This window comes from Anguilla anguilla, chromosome 9, assembly GCF_013347855.1.
Source record: "Anguilla anguilla isolate fAngAng1 chromosome 9, fAngAng1.pri, whole genome shotgun sequence".
In the NCBI taxonomy this organism is placed as follows: domain Eukaryota; kingdom Metazoa; phylum Chordata; class Actinopteri; order Anguilliformes; family Anguillidae; genus Anguilla; species Anguilla anguilla.
This window is the reverse complement of record NC_049209.1, coordinates 18866273-18882106: the sequence shown is the minus strand read 5'-3', so window position 1 is coordinate 18882106 and position 15834 is coordinate 18866273. Positions and strand designations below refer to the sequence as shown.

At 40.4% G+C, this 15834-nt stretch overlaps 1 protein-coding gene across 3 annotated transcripts in view; it reads left to right on the top strand.

Moving 5' to 3' along the window:
• Positions 1-15834, top strand: part of LOC118235715 (protein FAM168A-like) — a 44611-nt gene that overhangs the window by 9696 nt on the left and 19081 nt on the right. For 2 of the 3 annotated variants that reach the window (XM_035433380.1, XM_035433382.1), the window contains exons 2-3: positions 4309-4415; positions 8157-8248. In XM_035433380.1, the coding sequence (XP_035289271.1) occupies positions 4345-4415; positions 8157-8248 (163 nt within the window). In that variant the 5' untranslated portion in view covers positions 4309-4344. The remainder of the gene's footprint in view (positions 1-4308; positions 4416-8156; positions 8249-15834) is intronic. The other variant, XM_035433381.1, reaches the window with a different exon arrangement.

Below are 15834 nucleotides of genomic sequence, written 5' to 3'. Positions count from 1 at the left end.
ATGGAGAGGGCAGCGCTGTGCAGACATCCTCACTGTGTGCAATGTGCACTGGACTGCTGTGCGTTTCTGAGCAGTGTTCTGGCTCACGGCGAGCGCCTCTTGATGCCCTGGCATTACTCCAGCCCTCTGACTCACAGACTTGAACCAGACCCAACTTGGCAGGGATTAGTTTGGTGCTTACATTAGAGTGGTACCTGCAGTGGAGCCTGGGTTCGAGCTGGGAGTCCTCTTTGATTTGAGCTCCGGTTGGGGGAGGGAGGCTGGTGCGTAGGGCTCAGAATGATGGAATGTGTTGGCCAGAATTCACCGCTTTTCCATGGTTTTGCTGCTCTGATCAAGATTCTGGGAAGGTGACCCCTCAGGGAGACTGTTCTGACCTAGTAGAAGCTATTCAGATGGACAGGGGGACTTGGAAACTGTTTGGAAGTGGTGTTGATCACTGTATTTGCATGAACTGTAAGCTATGTTGGTGTGTTTTTTTATGATGCAATATGTTGCCTTTTGTGTCTGAAATGCAGCCACATTTAATAAGGGGATTGTTGTAAACGCGTGCTATTTATGAAATAACATTACCCTCTGGTGGTAATCCTATGATTGTAACCGTTAATAGGCACAAAAGAGAAGCTTCCAGCCTGTACAATAAGCATGGATACACACACACACACACGTACACATGATTCTTCAGAAACGTGTTATAAAAATGAAAGTATGTTACACAATCAACCCAGGAGTTCAAATTCAGTGGGGCATCACTCTTGTACCTGAGTATTACACAGGCATTGGAGAAGAGGTGCCTGGGTAGTCATACACTAGATTTGGGGATAGGTTTGGGGATAGGGCCTGAGTGGTATGGGATTTTTTGGTTCCAACCTTTAGCCTACTAATAAGTAAGCTGGTGTGTTCTGTTAAGTAACATAAATAGACTGACTTACAATCCTTATCCTTTTTTAATTGAAGAATCAGTTTTCTGTGGGATAAGTCATCCTGTGATTTGCTGGCAAGAATGCAAGTATAAATTATTTGGACTTATTGTCCAAAATGCATATTTTATTTCACATTTTGCCTTTCCTCTGTTTTATGACAACCTTATAATTATGATACGATGATCAATACCTAATTTGTGAGGGCTTGTTTAACTTCCATTTATTATGAAAAGTATCATTTTGGTCCACATTTGGATCATGCTCTCATATTGTCAGATTTTCCAAGATGACTGCTAACATCATATTTGTGTGAACCCCTTTTAAAAATTGTTTTTGCAAGCACATAGATAAAATCTATCAAACCATTTGTAATCTTTATCGAGTCCCCCTCTGTAGTGATTTGGCCAGTGTATTGGGGGTTAGTGATTGAGGGTGGTGCATGTTTGTGCTTTAGCTATGTTCTCTTGCTTATGCAATATTCGCTGCCAGCTCAGCAGACAAAGACTGTGCATTCCATGTCACTTTCCTGTGTTATTCCCCTTGCGAAGAGAGCCTCTGTTCTTCTTTATCAAACGATTGTTCGATATTCAGATGCTATTCGAATTTGTTTGAAAAAATGACATTTGAGCGTGAAAATTAACATTCGAACGTGAAAGGGAAAATAAATTCAATGGGTCTCATTGCTGCTGTCTTCCTTTCAACTTGGGTTGTGTTAAACCAAAAATAAAACTAACAGTTTAGTGACTCCTCTATTGAAAATGAAAGTCACTGGGTAATAGGCTCATTGCTATGCTGTTATTTGATGGATATGGCACTTTCATTTCATCCCTGATTCCTTTGTAATCGTAATGCGTCTTCCTCCGCTGGGAATATAGTGAAGAATAAGAGATTGGCCCTGGCCTCTTTGCAAGTGGACCGTCTGGTTATTTTGGTTATCTTTTTTCCACGCTAGCATTTAGGGAGTTCTAGCATTTCGGCAGGATAGTGTTAAAACTATGCCGATCGTATGTCCCTCTCCAAACGGTCCAAGAAAGTGCTTTTCACTTTTTAATAGCACTTTATTGCAAATTATGAATTTGAATCATATTTCTTTTTATTCACATTTCTCCACAATTGTGTTTCCCAACATGCAGAAAGCTTTGACTGCTTGGATCGTAGGCCTCCCGTGAGCTTGCCGTTGCGCTCGCTGAAACACGGAGCAATTTCCCCAAGAGCAGTCTGTAGCCTTTTACATTCCTGCTCATCGTGCTGAGCTAGTGTTCCCTCAACCATGTAACCTTGTAGAGACTTGCACACCAGTTTTCATTTTGAAGGCGCTGCATCCGTGCCTCTGCAGTTTGCTCACATCTTGTTGGGGGGGGGGGGGGAGGGGGTTCAGCATCCGTTAGTTATGTCAGCAATAAATTGGAAATTTAGTTCTGTGATTGCTTTGAGTAAACCAGCTGCTTCGATTTTCACGATGGCACAGTTAGTTCTGGTGGTTTTGATTTCTGTCAGTAACTCAAAGTGCGTAGAACGATTTCGGTATCACAGTCACAGTTTCAAGGTGGCCAGGTGATCCAGTAACGTTTTTAAAAATTTCTCCGGTATAGTGAGCGGCTACAGTGGGCTTTCTCAAACGTGTTGGCTTAGTACTTTTCTGGTGTTGAGTCCAGCATCTGGAAGCTCTTCTAAAACTAAGTTGGTGAGTGACAGGGCGTCACAGTGTTTTCGGTGCTTGACATTGAGAGCAGCCTCTTATATCTTGTAGTTTTGGTTTACAGATAATGGAAAATATTATCTATATAAAGATGATGGAAATATTTCCTGTTGGATCTTTATTACTATTCACTTTAATTGAGAGCCATGACTCTCCTCACAATTGTATTCATTAGCTCTAATTTTGTTTTGCATGTCATGTGAGGTGTAGCCTATGTATAATTTTTTAGAACTGTAGTGAAACCTTGCCCGAGTTCAAGTATTGTAATAAAGACAGTAAAGATCCACTGCCTGGCTACCAGTTGAAACAGTCGGACCCCTCAAAGGCAATTTATTTGAGACAAGAAATTCAATAATGTCTATAATTGTAGACCCATAAAGTCGGTTTTGAGCAAGCTGATCAGCATTAACTAGTGTTGAAATGTTCCTGCCTGTGGATTGTCGCAGTTGTTCTTTCCAAATGGCCACATGTCTGATGCTTTTTATTGTTAGCATGCCCCCCAAATCCTTTTGCCTTATCATTAGTGTGCTTCCAGTTGCAAAACTCAGTCCTCGTAAAAGCTGAATCGCTCCCTCCAAATTTACGACATGGAAAACAGAAAGCAGTATCTGCTTTTTGTGAATACTCAAACCAATCTCTCCCTTTACACCAAAGGTCCAAAAATTATCAGTAGCAGTCATTCTTAAACTGTTGCTTAGGGAATGGTTTGAGGCAAACCTGAACTGGCTGGTCATTACCAAGGTCCTCAGCCACAGTGGAGGGAACTTCGTCTGAGCTCTGGCTGTATCTGGGATGAGGTAGAACCGACTGCACCTCATTTTTATCTGGGTTGACAGCATCGGTTGGTTGGGCCCCATGTAGCTATATCCAAATAGTTTAGGCTGGTTTGGTCCTGTGAATTAGGTGTATTTTTTATGCATCCATTTCTGATATCCATGTTTATAATTCTAGCCAGCTAGCAAACTCATGCAGCGCCTTTGGCTGACATCAGACATCCTTTTCGCCAAAACTGTCCAGTCCAGTTGAAGGGGCAACGCCCCCTTTGGACTCCCGTGGTACTGGGCCCTTGACCAGGGTTGACATAATTAGTATGCAGCCATGCATGCATGGCAAAAAGAGAACAATGCACTTATCTATCTTTAGGTACGTAGGCCTATCTATATTTAGGTACACTTTTCCTTATGACATAAAATTGCCAAATATTTTAATATTTTGCGAAGTGCATGCGTACTTGCATACCATTTATGTCAAACCTTGATTATAACCGTGTACTGTGTATAGATCCTAAGCCATGTTTAGTGTTCATGTTAACGTTTTTTTCAACCGGACTGCGTTCATGTTTATGTTCAAATAAAATGTACGTACGCTAATTATGTCTCTCATTGCATTGGTTTGCCCTCTTGTGGACATAACACACAATTAACTAGCCTGAAAATTGGTCAAATTCTGGCCCGTAATTCAAAAATTAAAATTGTAGTATGTGTATAATGTGCTATGGATCTTTTAAGGTCGTTCATTATTAAATATTAAGTAAGGTCCATTTATCCAACCTTTGAACTCAGCTGTCTTTGCTTTTGCTAATTTTTCTTTGGTTTGTTTGTTTGCTCTGTTTTTTTGTCTGCTGTTTTACTTTGCTTCCTGCTGTGTCCCATTATAATCGTGACCTCTTGCTGTATTATTTTTCAGATTGCATTTCCATTCCCTACATTAGCTTTTCCAAGAATGGCCAGCGGGCATCCCACTGACAAATTCAGTTTCTTGTACCAACCTGAAAGCTGTCAAAACTTGAAGAGGTCAGTGTAGAACCACTTGAATACTTTTGATGTGCGACCATGTGTCTGTGGTGGCTTAGTCCACGGCAGCAGTGTTTACAGGGTGATTGTTAACATTCAAAATGAAACGAGACAGATTTTATTGTGTCTGAACTGAATCGTGTTAATAATACAATGTTTAATAAATTAGCTAATTATTTTAAAACACTTGATGCTTTGTTTAGCTCATAAATTTGAATCTATTTATTTGTATTAATTTGTAGTTTATTAACTTGCTCAATGCCCGCAGATAACTTGTTGGTACTGAATAAACCAAGTATTTTATTTGAGTCATTTGCCAGCTAATGTACGATTCTGTGTTTCTAGCTTTTTTGGAATCAGATTAAATGTAGGCCTAGGTCCTGAGAATGTGGGAAAACTGCCAAACTGCTTTGCTCATTTTCATTGATTACCTTTGAATGTCTGTATTTTTATGGTGCTGATTTTTGCATATTGTGCCATCCATCCATCCATCCATGCATCCATCCATTATCTAACCCGCTTATTCCTGGTCACGGTTGCTGGGGGGCTGGCACCTGTCCCAGCATGCATTTGGCAAGCGGCAGGCCTACACCCTGGACAGGTCGCCAATCCATTGCAGGGTGCTACTTGGAAGGTTATGGGCTTAAACCCACCGTACCCGAGTGAGGCAAAACCAACTGTGCTGAGGATTATTCTATGCTTAGTCATAGCCCCCTTTCTGGTATAGCCCGGACACAGTTAGGCTGTTAGGGGGTCCCCTTACGCCCAGAGCCACGTATGTTTACTGACCGATTCGCTCAGGAGGCCCACTCATGTTGATATAATGCAGGTAATTTGTGGTTCATTTAACAAGCCAATCTACTGTTAGGGAATGTTGGGTTTATTTCTACAAGACATACATCTGTTTGCTTTCACTGTAGTGTTCATGTAATACGCTGTGTGTATTTAGCCTGGTAGGTACATATCTGTTTGGGTCCCTGTACACCAGCTCATTTTTCAGTTTTTTCAGTTTTTTCTGCATTGTATCTGCTAATACTGTTCATCACAGGCAAGACAACAGCTGAGTCTCATGGTTTTATCTAACAGATTCTGACTATTTTTATTTATACCTGGATAAGTGTTTTTCTTTGCAATTTTTGTCTACACTTCACTGCTGAAATGGTGAGGAATGATGCCACCTTGCTTTTAACGCCCAGAACATGCAGCAAATTGAGGCTTGTGAGTGGTTGGCCTCATTGCACAATAGCAAAGCAGTAGACTGACCATTCAACTGGTGGGCAGCTAATCTAAAAGACAGTCTTTACAGTTTGTGTGAAGTGCTTGTTAGTTTCCTTTTGAGGTCTGAAAGCTTCACTTCTAGTCTGAGAAAATTATGTTTTTCTCTTTCTTATGTAGGGGAAAGAAAGTGACTGTTGGAAGACGTGGGTGATGCAGGCATTGTCCTGGGTGACAATGATTTGAGCTCCTGCCTCTCACTACAATAGAGGGATTTTGCATTTCCTTTAAATCATGATTTTAGTGTGGCTCTGACCAAGCTTAACAATGGTGTGCTGAAGACTGTGCTGGTCCTTGGATTTGATTAGCAAAAAAATGTTTAGTTGATGAAGATGATATTTTCTGATGGTTAGTCTTAATTTCCTAGCTGTACTAATGGAATTGCCTGTAGCATGTACTGCTTTTCAGTAGCTCTGGAGCTGATTGACACGATGTCACAATGAAGTTTGTTACCCTTGCCTGTTTTTAATGTGCCTGATGACTTAGCTCTGCTAAAATGTTGTGTAAAGGCAACAAAGCCCATCTGAAGAGGAGCTGTTTTATTCTCGCCATAACAGCCAAACTGTTCATTATGAGAGAGAAGGTCTGATGCAAGAGTCTGCTTTCTACACATGCACCAGACACCGTAGCCTATTGTGGCAGGGGAAGCCATTGCAGGCGCGCTCTTGATCACTGCAGTCACGGTCCTGCAGCCCCCATGCATGACGCTGATGCCATAATAACCAGGCTGGAATGTGATGTGTTGGTGTAGTTTACCGCCACAGACGGTTGGCGTCCTTAAATCAGGTGGAATGCACTTCTATTCACAGGAGTGCCTCAAAAATCCAGACTTGTCTTCTTATCAGAACTATCCATCTCCCCTTATCCTTTCATCTTAGAGATTTATCTGTCCTCGGCCTCCTTTCATATGGCAGTATAATAAACACGAGCTATCCATCCATCCTGTATGTCTACTGTATATCTGCCTGTCCTCTCTATGCCTGTCTTGTTACATAAGCTAAGATATAGCTATCCCACGTGTTTTCAGTTTTCACATTTTATATATTTCTCTGGTGTCTCCTTGGCTCCATGTAGCAGTTGCACCTTGTAAGCATGGATGCCTGTACAAGTAAATCTTTTTGTGCACTGCTGTCTTCACTGTAGAGTGCTCCTAGCAGGTTTAAACATAACTGTTTGAAGTGCAAATGGGAAACCTGTGCGCTCTGTAGTGGTGTTTTCTCCAGGGTAGGCTGTGCCTTCCTGTGGGATGTGCTGTAGATGTATTCCCTGTGCTTATCCCCAGGGCAAAGTGCATTGGGGCCTGTTTGCTGAATTTGATGTGGCAACTACAGTGCTGAGGCCTACAGAGTCTCAAGCTACTTAACATTGTTACATATATCTTTACTGCATTTTTTAATATATGTTTTTTCTTCTTTTTTTTGTAAAAAGGAAACTGAAGTAAGGCGCACAAAGCATACTGCATCAGCTTTGTGTGAAGTGATTTTTCCGGGGGGGGGAGGGGGTTGTTACCCCTGTCTGGACTCTCTTGCTTGTCTTGAGCTTAATCTCAGGTTTTTTCCCCCCATAGCTGCATTCCTGTTCTGGTGCATTTCTGATGTTCTATCCCTTAGTAGATACAACGCTATCACTTCGGCCCAACGCTATCACTTCGGCCCATAGTTTTGCGCCTGCATACATTCAAGCTACTGGTATGATAGTTGACTTGGTAGCCATGTAGAAGGCCTTCTTGGCTATAATGGTAGCTAACAAGGTTATCTCCCTAGCTATTTAGCAGTTGTGAATTACTTTTAATAGGTAACATTAGCTAGATATCTAGTTAGCAGTTGTTAATTATGCTATATATCTAATGTTGTCTAGTGTAATTCACAACTGCTAGCAAGCTTGCTTTTCTAGCCAGCAGGCTATTAACGGGCTTTAATTTTCTTCGTGTACGCATGTGATAGCGTTGTATCTAATAAGGGGTTGTTATATCACGATGGCACTAGAACCAGAAGCGGGGATGACACCAGTGTCAAGGATGCAGCTAGCGTTGTTACACCGGCTCTATGTATCATCATAATTTGATAGTTCATAACTCAATGAATAATAAAGCTGGTTCAAAACCCCAAATGATAAAGCCATTTTATTTGTTTTATTTATTTTTTGGCTGATCCTGAGAATTCCATTTCTGTAGATACATGGTCTATGAATGACATTGACCATTTGCATTGTGTTTGTATGCATGTATGTTTAAGCCATATTTATAGGTTCTTTAATATGCTCTACTTAAGTGCTTTCTTTGGTGTTTTTTTGTAGAAAGAGGTATTGTGTGTTGAACAAGTTGAAAGTTTATTGCAAACATGAACTGTGTCTCCCTATGACTGCTGATTATTTAATTACCGGTCAAGTTTCTTCCTGAAGGCTCCATTGTTTTAAATGTGATTTCTCTCAATTTTCAACTTGTTCTTTATGTCTCCTCTCTATCAGCAAGGGTCGACTGTCTTCCACCATGAACCCTGTTTACAGTCCCGTTCAGCCAGGGACCCCATACGGCAACCCCAAGAACATGGCCTTCACAGGTGAGTGGAACTTGGGTGCCAAACCATTGGTTCTGGCTTGTGGTTCATGCGGTTTTGGGTGGTTTAAAAAAAGACAGAGGGCAGATATGATTATGTAGTTTACTGCCACCGCTTTCATGAAATATACTGCTCTTTTCTTGGACACTGTTGACAGTGTTTGCAGGGTTTGTTTCATCCATCAAAGGGTAAATCGGCCCTTGTCGGTCTGTTCAGTCGGTTTGAATAGCAATTTGTGCGATAATATCTGCTGAGCAGTGGTTCAACTGTAATTGATACCTTTTAACATACAAGGTAGTTCAAGCAAAATATGCGAAGAAAATTATAAGCCACAAAATAATGCACCTCTTGTAAAAGTATGCATTCACTCTTGTTCTGAGGTCTGTAGGGTATTTACTAAAAATGATCATGGAAACTGGCCACAAGTTATTGCTTTAAATATTGCTAGCTGATGCTTATTCCTATTTGATTGTTCTGACATTGTTTTTATATTCACATGCTAACCCAATAGCCTACCGTTTCCATTTCTTGTTTCTTAATATGGAAATATCTAATTTATCTTGCAAATAAACTGTGTTTCTTTAGATATTTTTCCACAAATGTTTGGAACATGGTCATTGTTCAATTTCAGCATGAATGTGCATTAGCGAAGAGGGGGCTTCTAGTCAAACTTCCCTGATGCTCTTGCAGAAAGTGATGATTACATAAAACCTTTGTTTTTATTGTTTAGATCCTGTGTGGTGTTGGACAATTGCATTACAGTGAACATAGAGCCTGCAGCTTGCTGTAAATCCAGTTAATAACAAAATTAAATTTCTGCTGAGGATGTTATTGAATTCAGTAATGTGTGACTCAGAACTTATTGCTGGAAGTACAGCAGTAACTAGACTGCAAACATATTGTTTCATCAAATGCATTTTGATCCTACAGTGTGTGGACAACTATATAATATATAGATAGCTGCAGGAGGAAGTTAAAGGTGCCCAATGACGTACACAGTTTTTGTTGCCTTCCCTCCTGTCTACTCGGTGTGGGGGTGAAAACGTTCTTCCAGTATATTGTTCCAGATTCCTCCTATTCTTTGATTGTGCCATTTGCCTTCCCTTGCTGTTTTTTTTTGTATAAGAACTCCTAGGGACCTTTTTTGGTGACAACACAAGCGCGAACGTGCCTGGGCACAAGTGGAATTGCTAGTTTCGTCTCATGGAAACGGAATATGTCTTTTTGCCTGTGCCAGGTTCGGTAGTTTTGTGGTCTGCAGTAAACCCATTTGCATCAGTGTGGGGTGGGTGACGCAATAGGGGACGGATCAGTAAAACATTTGGCACTGCAAGTTTGATGCTGAATAATATGTTTGCATTTAAATCAAACCAAACCCGATTTTCATTCAGACGCTTTTTGTGTTATTTTGGCGTCGTTATGAATGTGCCACATATGAATGCATATAACACAGATGCGAGAAATATTCTATCTCAGTTTTAATATTTGATATGCAAACTGTGTTCAGTTATGCAGTCAAATTCCGGCTATTTAGGCAATGCATCTGTATGGGATTCATAGTGTAAGCTACTTGAATAGGAGACGCAAGCTGGTAGACCGACTTTACACTCATCAAATAGTGTAAGATGGGCATCTGTTTGGCAGTGTTAGGTGAATCTTTGGAATGTTGAAAATGTGTTTCAGTATGGGTCGGGTGCTACATTACAATACAGGCCCCAGGAAGTCCGTGTGTTCTCCGTACCGTGCTGTGTTCTACACTACATAGACATACACCTTAGATGTGACATAGACCTCAATGGACATATTACAGGACTTTCATACAGAGAGAGTGCCATGTGACAATTGTGATGTAGATTGCAGAGGCACAGAGTGCATGAGAGAGCAGGGCTGAGGTGCCCGTTTCCCTGTTGAGTTTCATTAATCTTATCAAGTGCATGTTTAAAGTGCATGAAACTTGGTAGATGTGGTGAAATTTTTGTTTATTTGTAGTAGTGGTATTAAAAATTGACAGCAAAGAAACAAAAATGCTGTAGTAACTTCAAAGTAAACATGCTGTCTTTGTTCCTGTCCTCTGATTCGCAAGCTTGATGTCTGCTAAGTTGGAACAGCAGCAGCAGCTGCATGACGGAAAGACTGAGTGGAGTCAGCTGCCTCCTGCCTGTCAGTTGCCTGCACAATTGTTCACTGAAACCAGTAATAGTTTTTAGCACTGGCATATAAAATATGTTTTGTTTGAGGGGGAAAATACATATTAAAATGAAAACTATTCAGTCTCACCTTTCTTTTGATATCATGCTTAATGGTTCATGGAGATGCTCGTAACATTCTCTCTAACACGCTTGCTCTTCAGCCCATGACGAAATAGCATCTGGCTGTGGCGCTAACGCACTGTTTTAAAATGGAAGGAAATGGGGTGATCAAACTGGCCATAATGAAACCCCCACAACACCCACACTTAATTTATTCTTTTGAACCAGCCTCTTTTACAACTCGCCACAATTGCGCTAATGCTTAGAGTCATGAAATAACCGATATTGAGTTGGTCACACCCTAATTTGCCAGCAGTTACCACTAGCATTCGACAGTTGCACCGCTTGACTGCGAATATACGGCCCTTTTTGTGCATTTATTTATTTGCTGCTCTCAGTTGAAGATGACTGAGGCTGTAGTCCTGATTAATTTACTAGCTCTGTGGAACAGCGTGGTGGTTGGTTTTACAAGCGCAGGATAGTGTTTAAAGTGCTCCCCCACTGACAGAGCCATCACTCCACTTGGGTCCCTGCGCTTTGCTTTCTGTTTGGACTCCTGTAGGGATGAAGTATGGCGTGTGCAATACTTCTGTCTCTCTACAAGAATGGTTCTCACTATACTGCTGTGTTTGAGTTTTTGAAGCGCTGCACTGACATTGTGTATGGCAGTTAATAAAATTAATCCAGTCTGAGTAATTTTGCAATAGAAACTGTGGATATCATTACTGTATTTACATATATTCAGGACACCATATCAAATAAAATACAGTATGTATATAAACTAAGCTACAAGGCTAGACAACAATGTATATGGTTTTATTTCAAGGCAGTTGTCCCAACTTTTCTGTGTCAATAATCTTTATGTCACTGGTTGGTTGACAGTGCTCAAACATTGTCAAAAATCAACATGTATCAATGTCTATAGCCAAATTGCTGTCAGCTGATGTCATGTATGCTTTTCATCAAAGCCAAGCCTTCAGAATGATAGTTTGTGAAAGGTTTGTGTGTAAGAGAGGGAGAGACTGATTCAGGACATAGAGCTTCTGCAGTCAGCCTGATACATTAATTGATGATGGGGTCGGGCAGTCAGGCAATATTGCTCACCCCCTCGACTGTTGCAAATCTAGTTACTGTGGTGCTACAGGATCATTTTTACTTTTGTCTTTTACAATTTCCTAAAACATGTACCAAATTTCAATTCATTTTAAATGGTTAAAAATGGTTCATTTTTCATTTTTTAATTGTACTCATTCAAAATTTTAAAAAGGCTAAATTTCACTTTGATGTTATCAATTAATTTGTGGCAGTTACCAAACTGCAAAGAGGATTGCTGTCATTATTTGTTATACAAGGGGGCGCTTGCTGTTCTCATTTCTGTAGTTAATGATATTGCAGGTATTATTAGGTGACCGGTTAGATCAGCGTTTCCCAACCTTTTTCCTTCCGCGGCACACTTTCTAAATTTACAGAATCTCATGGCACACCACCCTCAAAAGGATAAAAAATAAACACCCTGCAGCCCCCCTCCACACGACGTACTGACGTTGATGTGCCATCAGTAGGCCTAAATGTTCTTTTGGGGTTTTAATTAAGCGATATGCATTTTAATGACATTTTGGCTTTTGTGAATGGGATTTGTTCATTTAAGTTTTTTTAATTCATTTGAACATAAAAATTTTTTTTTAAAGGATTTTTCACACGGCACATCTGACCTCGCCTGACGGCACACCAGAGAGCCGCGGCACACCGGTTGGGAAACGCTGGGTTAGATCACAAGGATGCTTGTGTTGGCTCCAGTAGGTGACATATTGCACATGCTCAGTAGTGCTGCTGAGTTTTGGCACTGAAGCGAGGCAAGAGAAACAATGAAATCAGAAGAATTTAACTTACTTCAAACTCTACTGGAGCGGTTTATTCTCAGATAGAACCATCAGCCTCAGGGGGTCCTACCCTGCAGAACATAGCTATGCTTCAAGCATCTTTTATTTCAATATGACTATCTGTCCAAATTGTTTCCTTGTTTCCCGTATGGTAGTACTGAATATGGCAGAGTGTGTGATAACCACCCACAGCATGCATGTTCAGGGACTGAAGCAAAACACATTCCTGAGGGACTAAAGTGATTGGAATTTTATCTGTCTACCAGAGGCCTGTCATATTTGCTTTGAAAAATTCTCAAAGTATTTGGCAAAATCTTGTCTCGAGTGGTTATAGAACGAAGGGTATGCATGTTTTTCAATACGCCTGCAGGGTTCTGGGAAAGAACATTTGGCCTGTTAATAATATCATTATCTTCCTGAACATCGTCCCAGGAGTTCATTTCGAAAAAATTTTTTCCCTAAAAACATCAAATTAGGCATACATTTGGAACAATTTTCCTTAACAATTACCTGTATCCAAGGCTGCTTAAAGAGCTTGTATTTGGTATATTTTCAGTTTATAGCTGTATGGTAGTCTAACCTAAGCAATTAAGAGTAAGTACCTTGCTCAAGGGTATAACAGTAGTTCTCCTCCAAGAGCCTGCACCCGCTGCCTTCTATATCAAGACTGGTTTCATAACCGCTAATCCCACAGCTGGCTCAATGATAATTGTAAACTACTGATGCATAGCACAGCCCCCCGTGTCCTTTATGGTTTTTCCCTTGATTTCCTGTTTTGACCTTCAGTGCGCTGGACATGTTCCAGAGGGATTAAGGCATTAAAACAGCAAACGTGTGGGCGGCCAACAGATTTATTGCGCCCCTTTTTGTCATTGCTGAGCCTCTGATCAAAGACTACTTGGAGGTGGAGCAGAAACACCATTTTGTTATGGGTTTGGGCATATTCCTATTACCTCCACCACCACACCACCTTTCGTACCAGGAACAAGAAGGGTGGACGTTGGACCCCTGGCTCTTGTTCACCATCTGCGGAGGGAGGTAGCTGACACCACCTTAGAAACACCATTAAACGGGAGTGAGTGAAAGAAAGGTAGAAACGGACGAGAGGGGACCTTTGTCGGTCTTGCTATCTTGTTGCCTGGTAATTAGCATTCCAGCAGCAAGCCAGAGGAGAGGCCGTTGCCATGGCGCTGGATATTGATGAGGGGCAGTGGATGCAAGCAAATTCATTTAAAGATGCCCCAGGCTGTATGTTTTTCCTCACTTTTTTTCCTGCCTTGGCATTCTGTGGAAAAAATGTAAAATGAGGCAAGCAAACTGAGTCTGTAAAATGCCAATGCTGAAAAACCGTGCTTGTTAAAAATTCTGAATCTTGTTTATCTTGGATGAACCATCCTCCAACAAAAAGGAAATTTGGACCCAGTAGAGCACAGATGAGTGGATGGAGAAATTTTCAGGGGTATAGTATCGTATGGCCCCCCTCTTTTGACTCAACAGAGATTCACATCTTGAGTATTTAAAAAATATTTCTGTTTTGTTGTATTGTTTCTTTATTGGCTCTGCCAGTTTTTGTGTTCAATGAAGGATTTTTTAGTTAAAAATGCTGCTGTGGGTATTCATGTGTTTCTGGTTTAAAACAAGAAAACGGCAGCTTCTTCAACGACCTTAAGCCTCCAGAGGTCATACATGCGGTTATTATGACAATTTATCCAAAAATTATTTTTAAATTATGTTTTTAGTCAGAAATATTTCATATTTTGTATAATAAATAAATAAATAAAAAAACCCACAAAGTGAACTATCCCTTTAATAGGTACATTTCCACCCCTTTCAGAACAGGGTGTGCTCAAAGCTTAAAAAGGACTGCCTTCTTTTTAAAATTATTTTTTAGTGTGACTTGGTTCACTTTATTAGACCTTTGAAGTTTTCAGAACGTTAATAGCAAATGTAGTTTGACCTGAATCTGGATACAAGAAACATATTTTTCCTCGTATACTGTATGGTAAAGAACAGCCAACAAAGAAAAACAAACTAATAAAATCAAGCTGATCGTGAAAGGTGCTGAAAAACATGGTGATTCATGCAATTGCACTTTATATTTGATTAAAATTGCACTTTCTCTTATTCTTTCATGGAGTCTTTGCAACTGACAGATATGTTCTAGACATATCTCACAAAAGTATGCTTTGGGAATAAGATGGACAGTTTCTTGTTTTACTGTCCGTCATCCCCTGGGCATAAGGCCCTAATTAATTCAAGTTAGCCAATGGGATTTTGACCCAGGGATGGAACCAACATTAATTCTTTTGTTATTGTTAAATTGATCATTGATTCTCACTCTATGCACCAAGTGAGCTGACTTTCAGTAAAACTAACGGCTTTAATTAAGAGCGTAAGTGGTGAGGCAGAACTAAATGGAGCAGGTGGCCCTCAGGACTGTAATTGTCTGTCCCTAAAGTTAGCCAGCCCCTAATAACTGCTCTTAATATGGTCTAGGTTTACAGCCTGTGGCCAGTTGCATAAGCAATTGTTGTTTTATCTCTAACCTTTTCAAGTGAAGATACACATATCTTTGACCATAGGGGTATTTTACAAGGTTTACAAAATTTTTTGTTTCATTTTTTTTGCTTGTTTTACTAATAATTGCACATAATAGATATGTGTATGTATATCGTGCAATTAATAATAAAACAAATTTTATGTATGTTTTTATGTGTATGTTTTGAATTAACTGTATGTCTTGTAAATTCATACAGTTCCACAATAATTTCTCTCGTCATCTCGGTGTGAATTCCGTAGGGCACTACTAGGTTTACAGATTGTATTGTGGATTCAAGAAAACAGGACAGTAGTTGTGAGCTGAATACATTTTGGAGGTGTCACGTGTGGTATCTGGGACTCTTGCACAGGCCGGCCAGAAGGAATTGAGAAGACGGTACATTTGAATGGGAAATCGGAATTAATAGCACTTGCTCTCATTTGTATAATTGTCTCTCTTTTCCACCCACCCTTAGTTGCAGCTCCTGGTCACAAACTGTTCCATAAATATAGAGGCTAATTAGCACAGCGTGGGAGGCTGGTTTTCACTTGTGTGGGCATCATGTGATCCCTGTTACAGAAGAAATTGGCAAATACCTCCGGCTAGAGTATAGAATGTTCTTTGGTGATGACGTCCCACTACTGTGGCAGAAATGGTTATGTTCAAAATGGTTATGGAATTGCCTGTGCCTAGAATGAAGGCAACATGGAGAGGCAGCTGTACAGTGGCAACCTACTCTGTATGCAGTTTGTAGAATTACCAAATTGTGTATGCTGTTGGTTTGCAGAGTGCAGGTACTCTCTGTCCTCTGACAATGAGGCCTTGAGATGATGCAAGTTATTGAAAATTATGCAAATTGTGTATGTGTATGAATGTAAATATTTAGAATACACCCAAGTATTATATTGCTCTAATAGGACA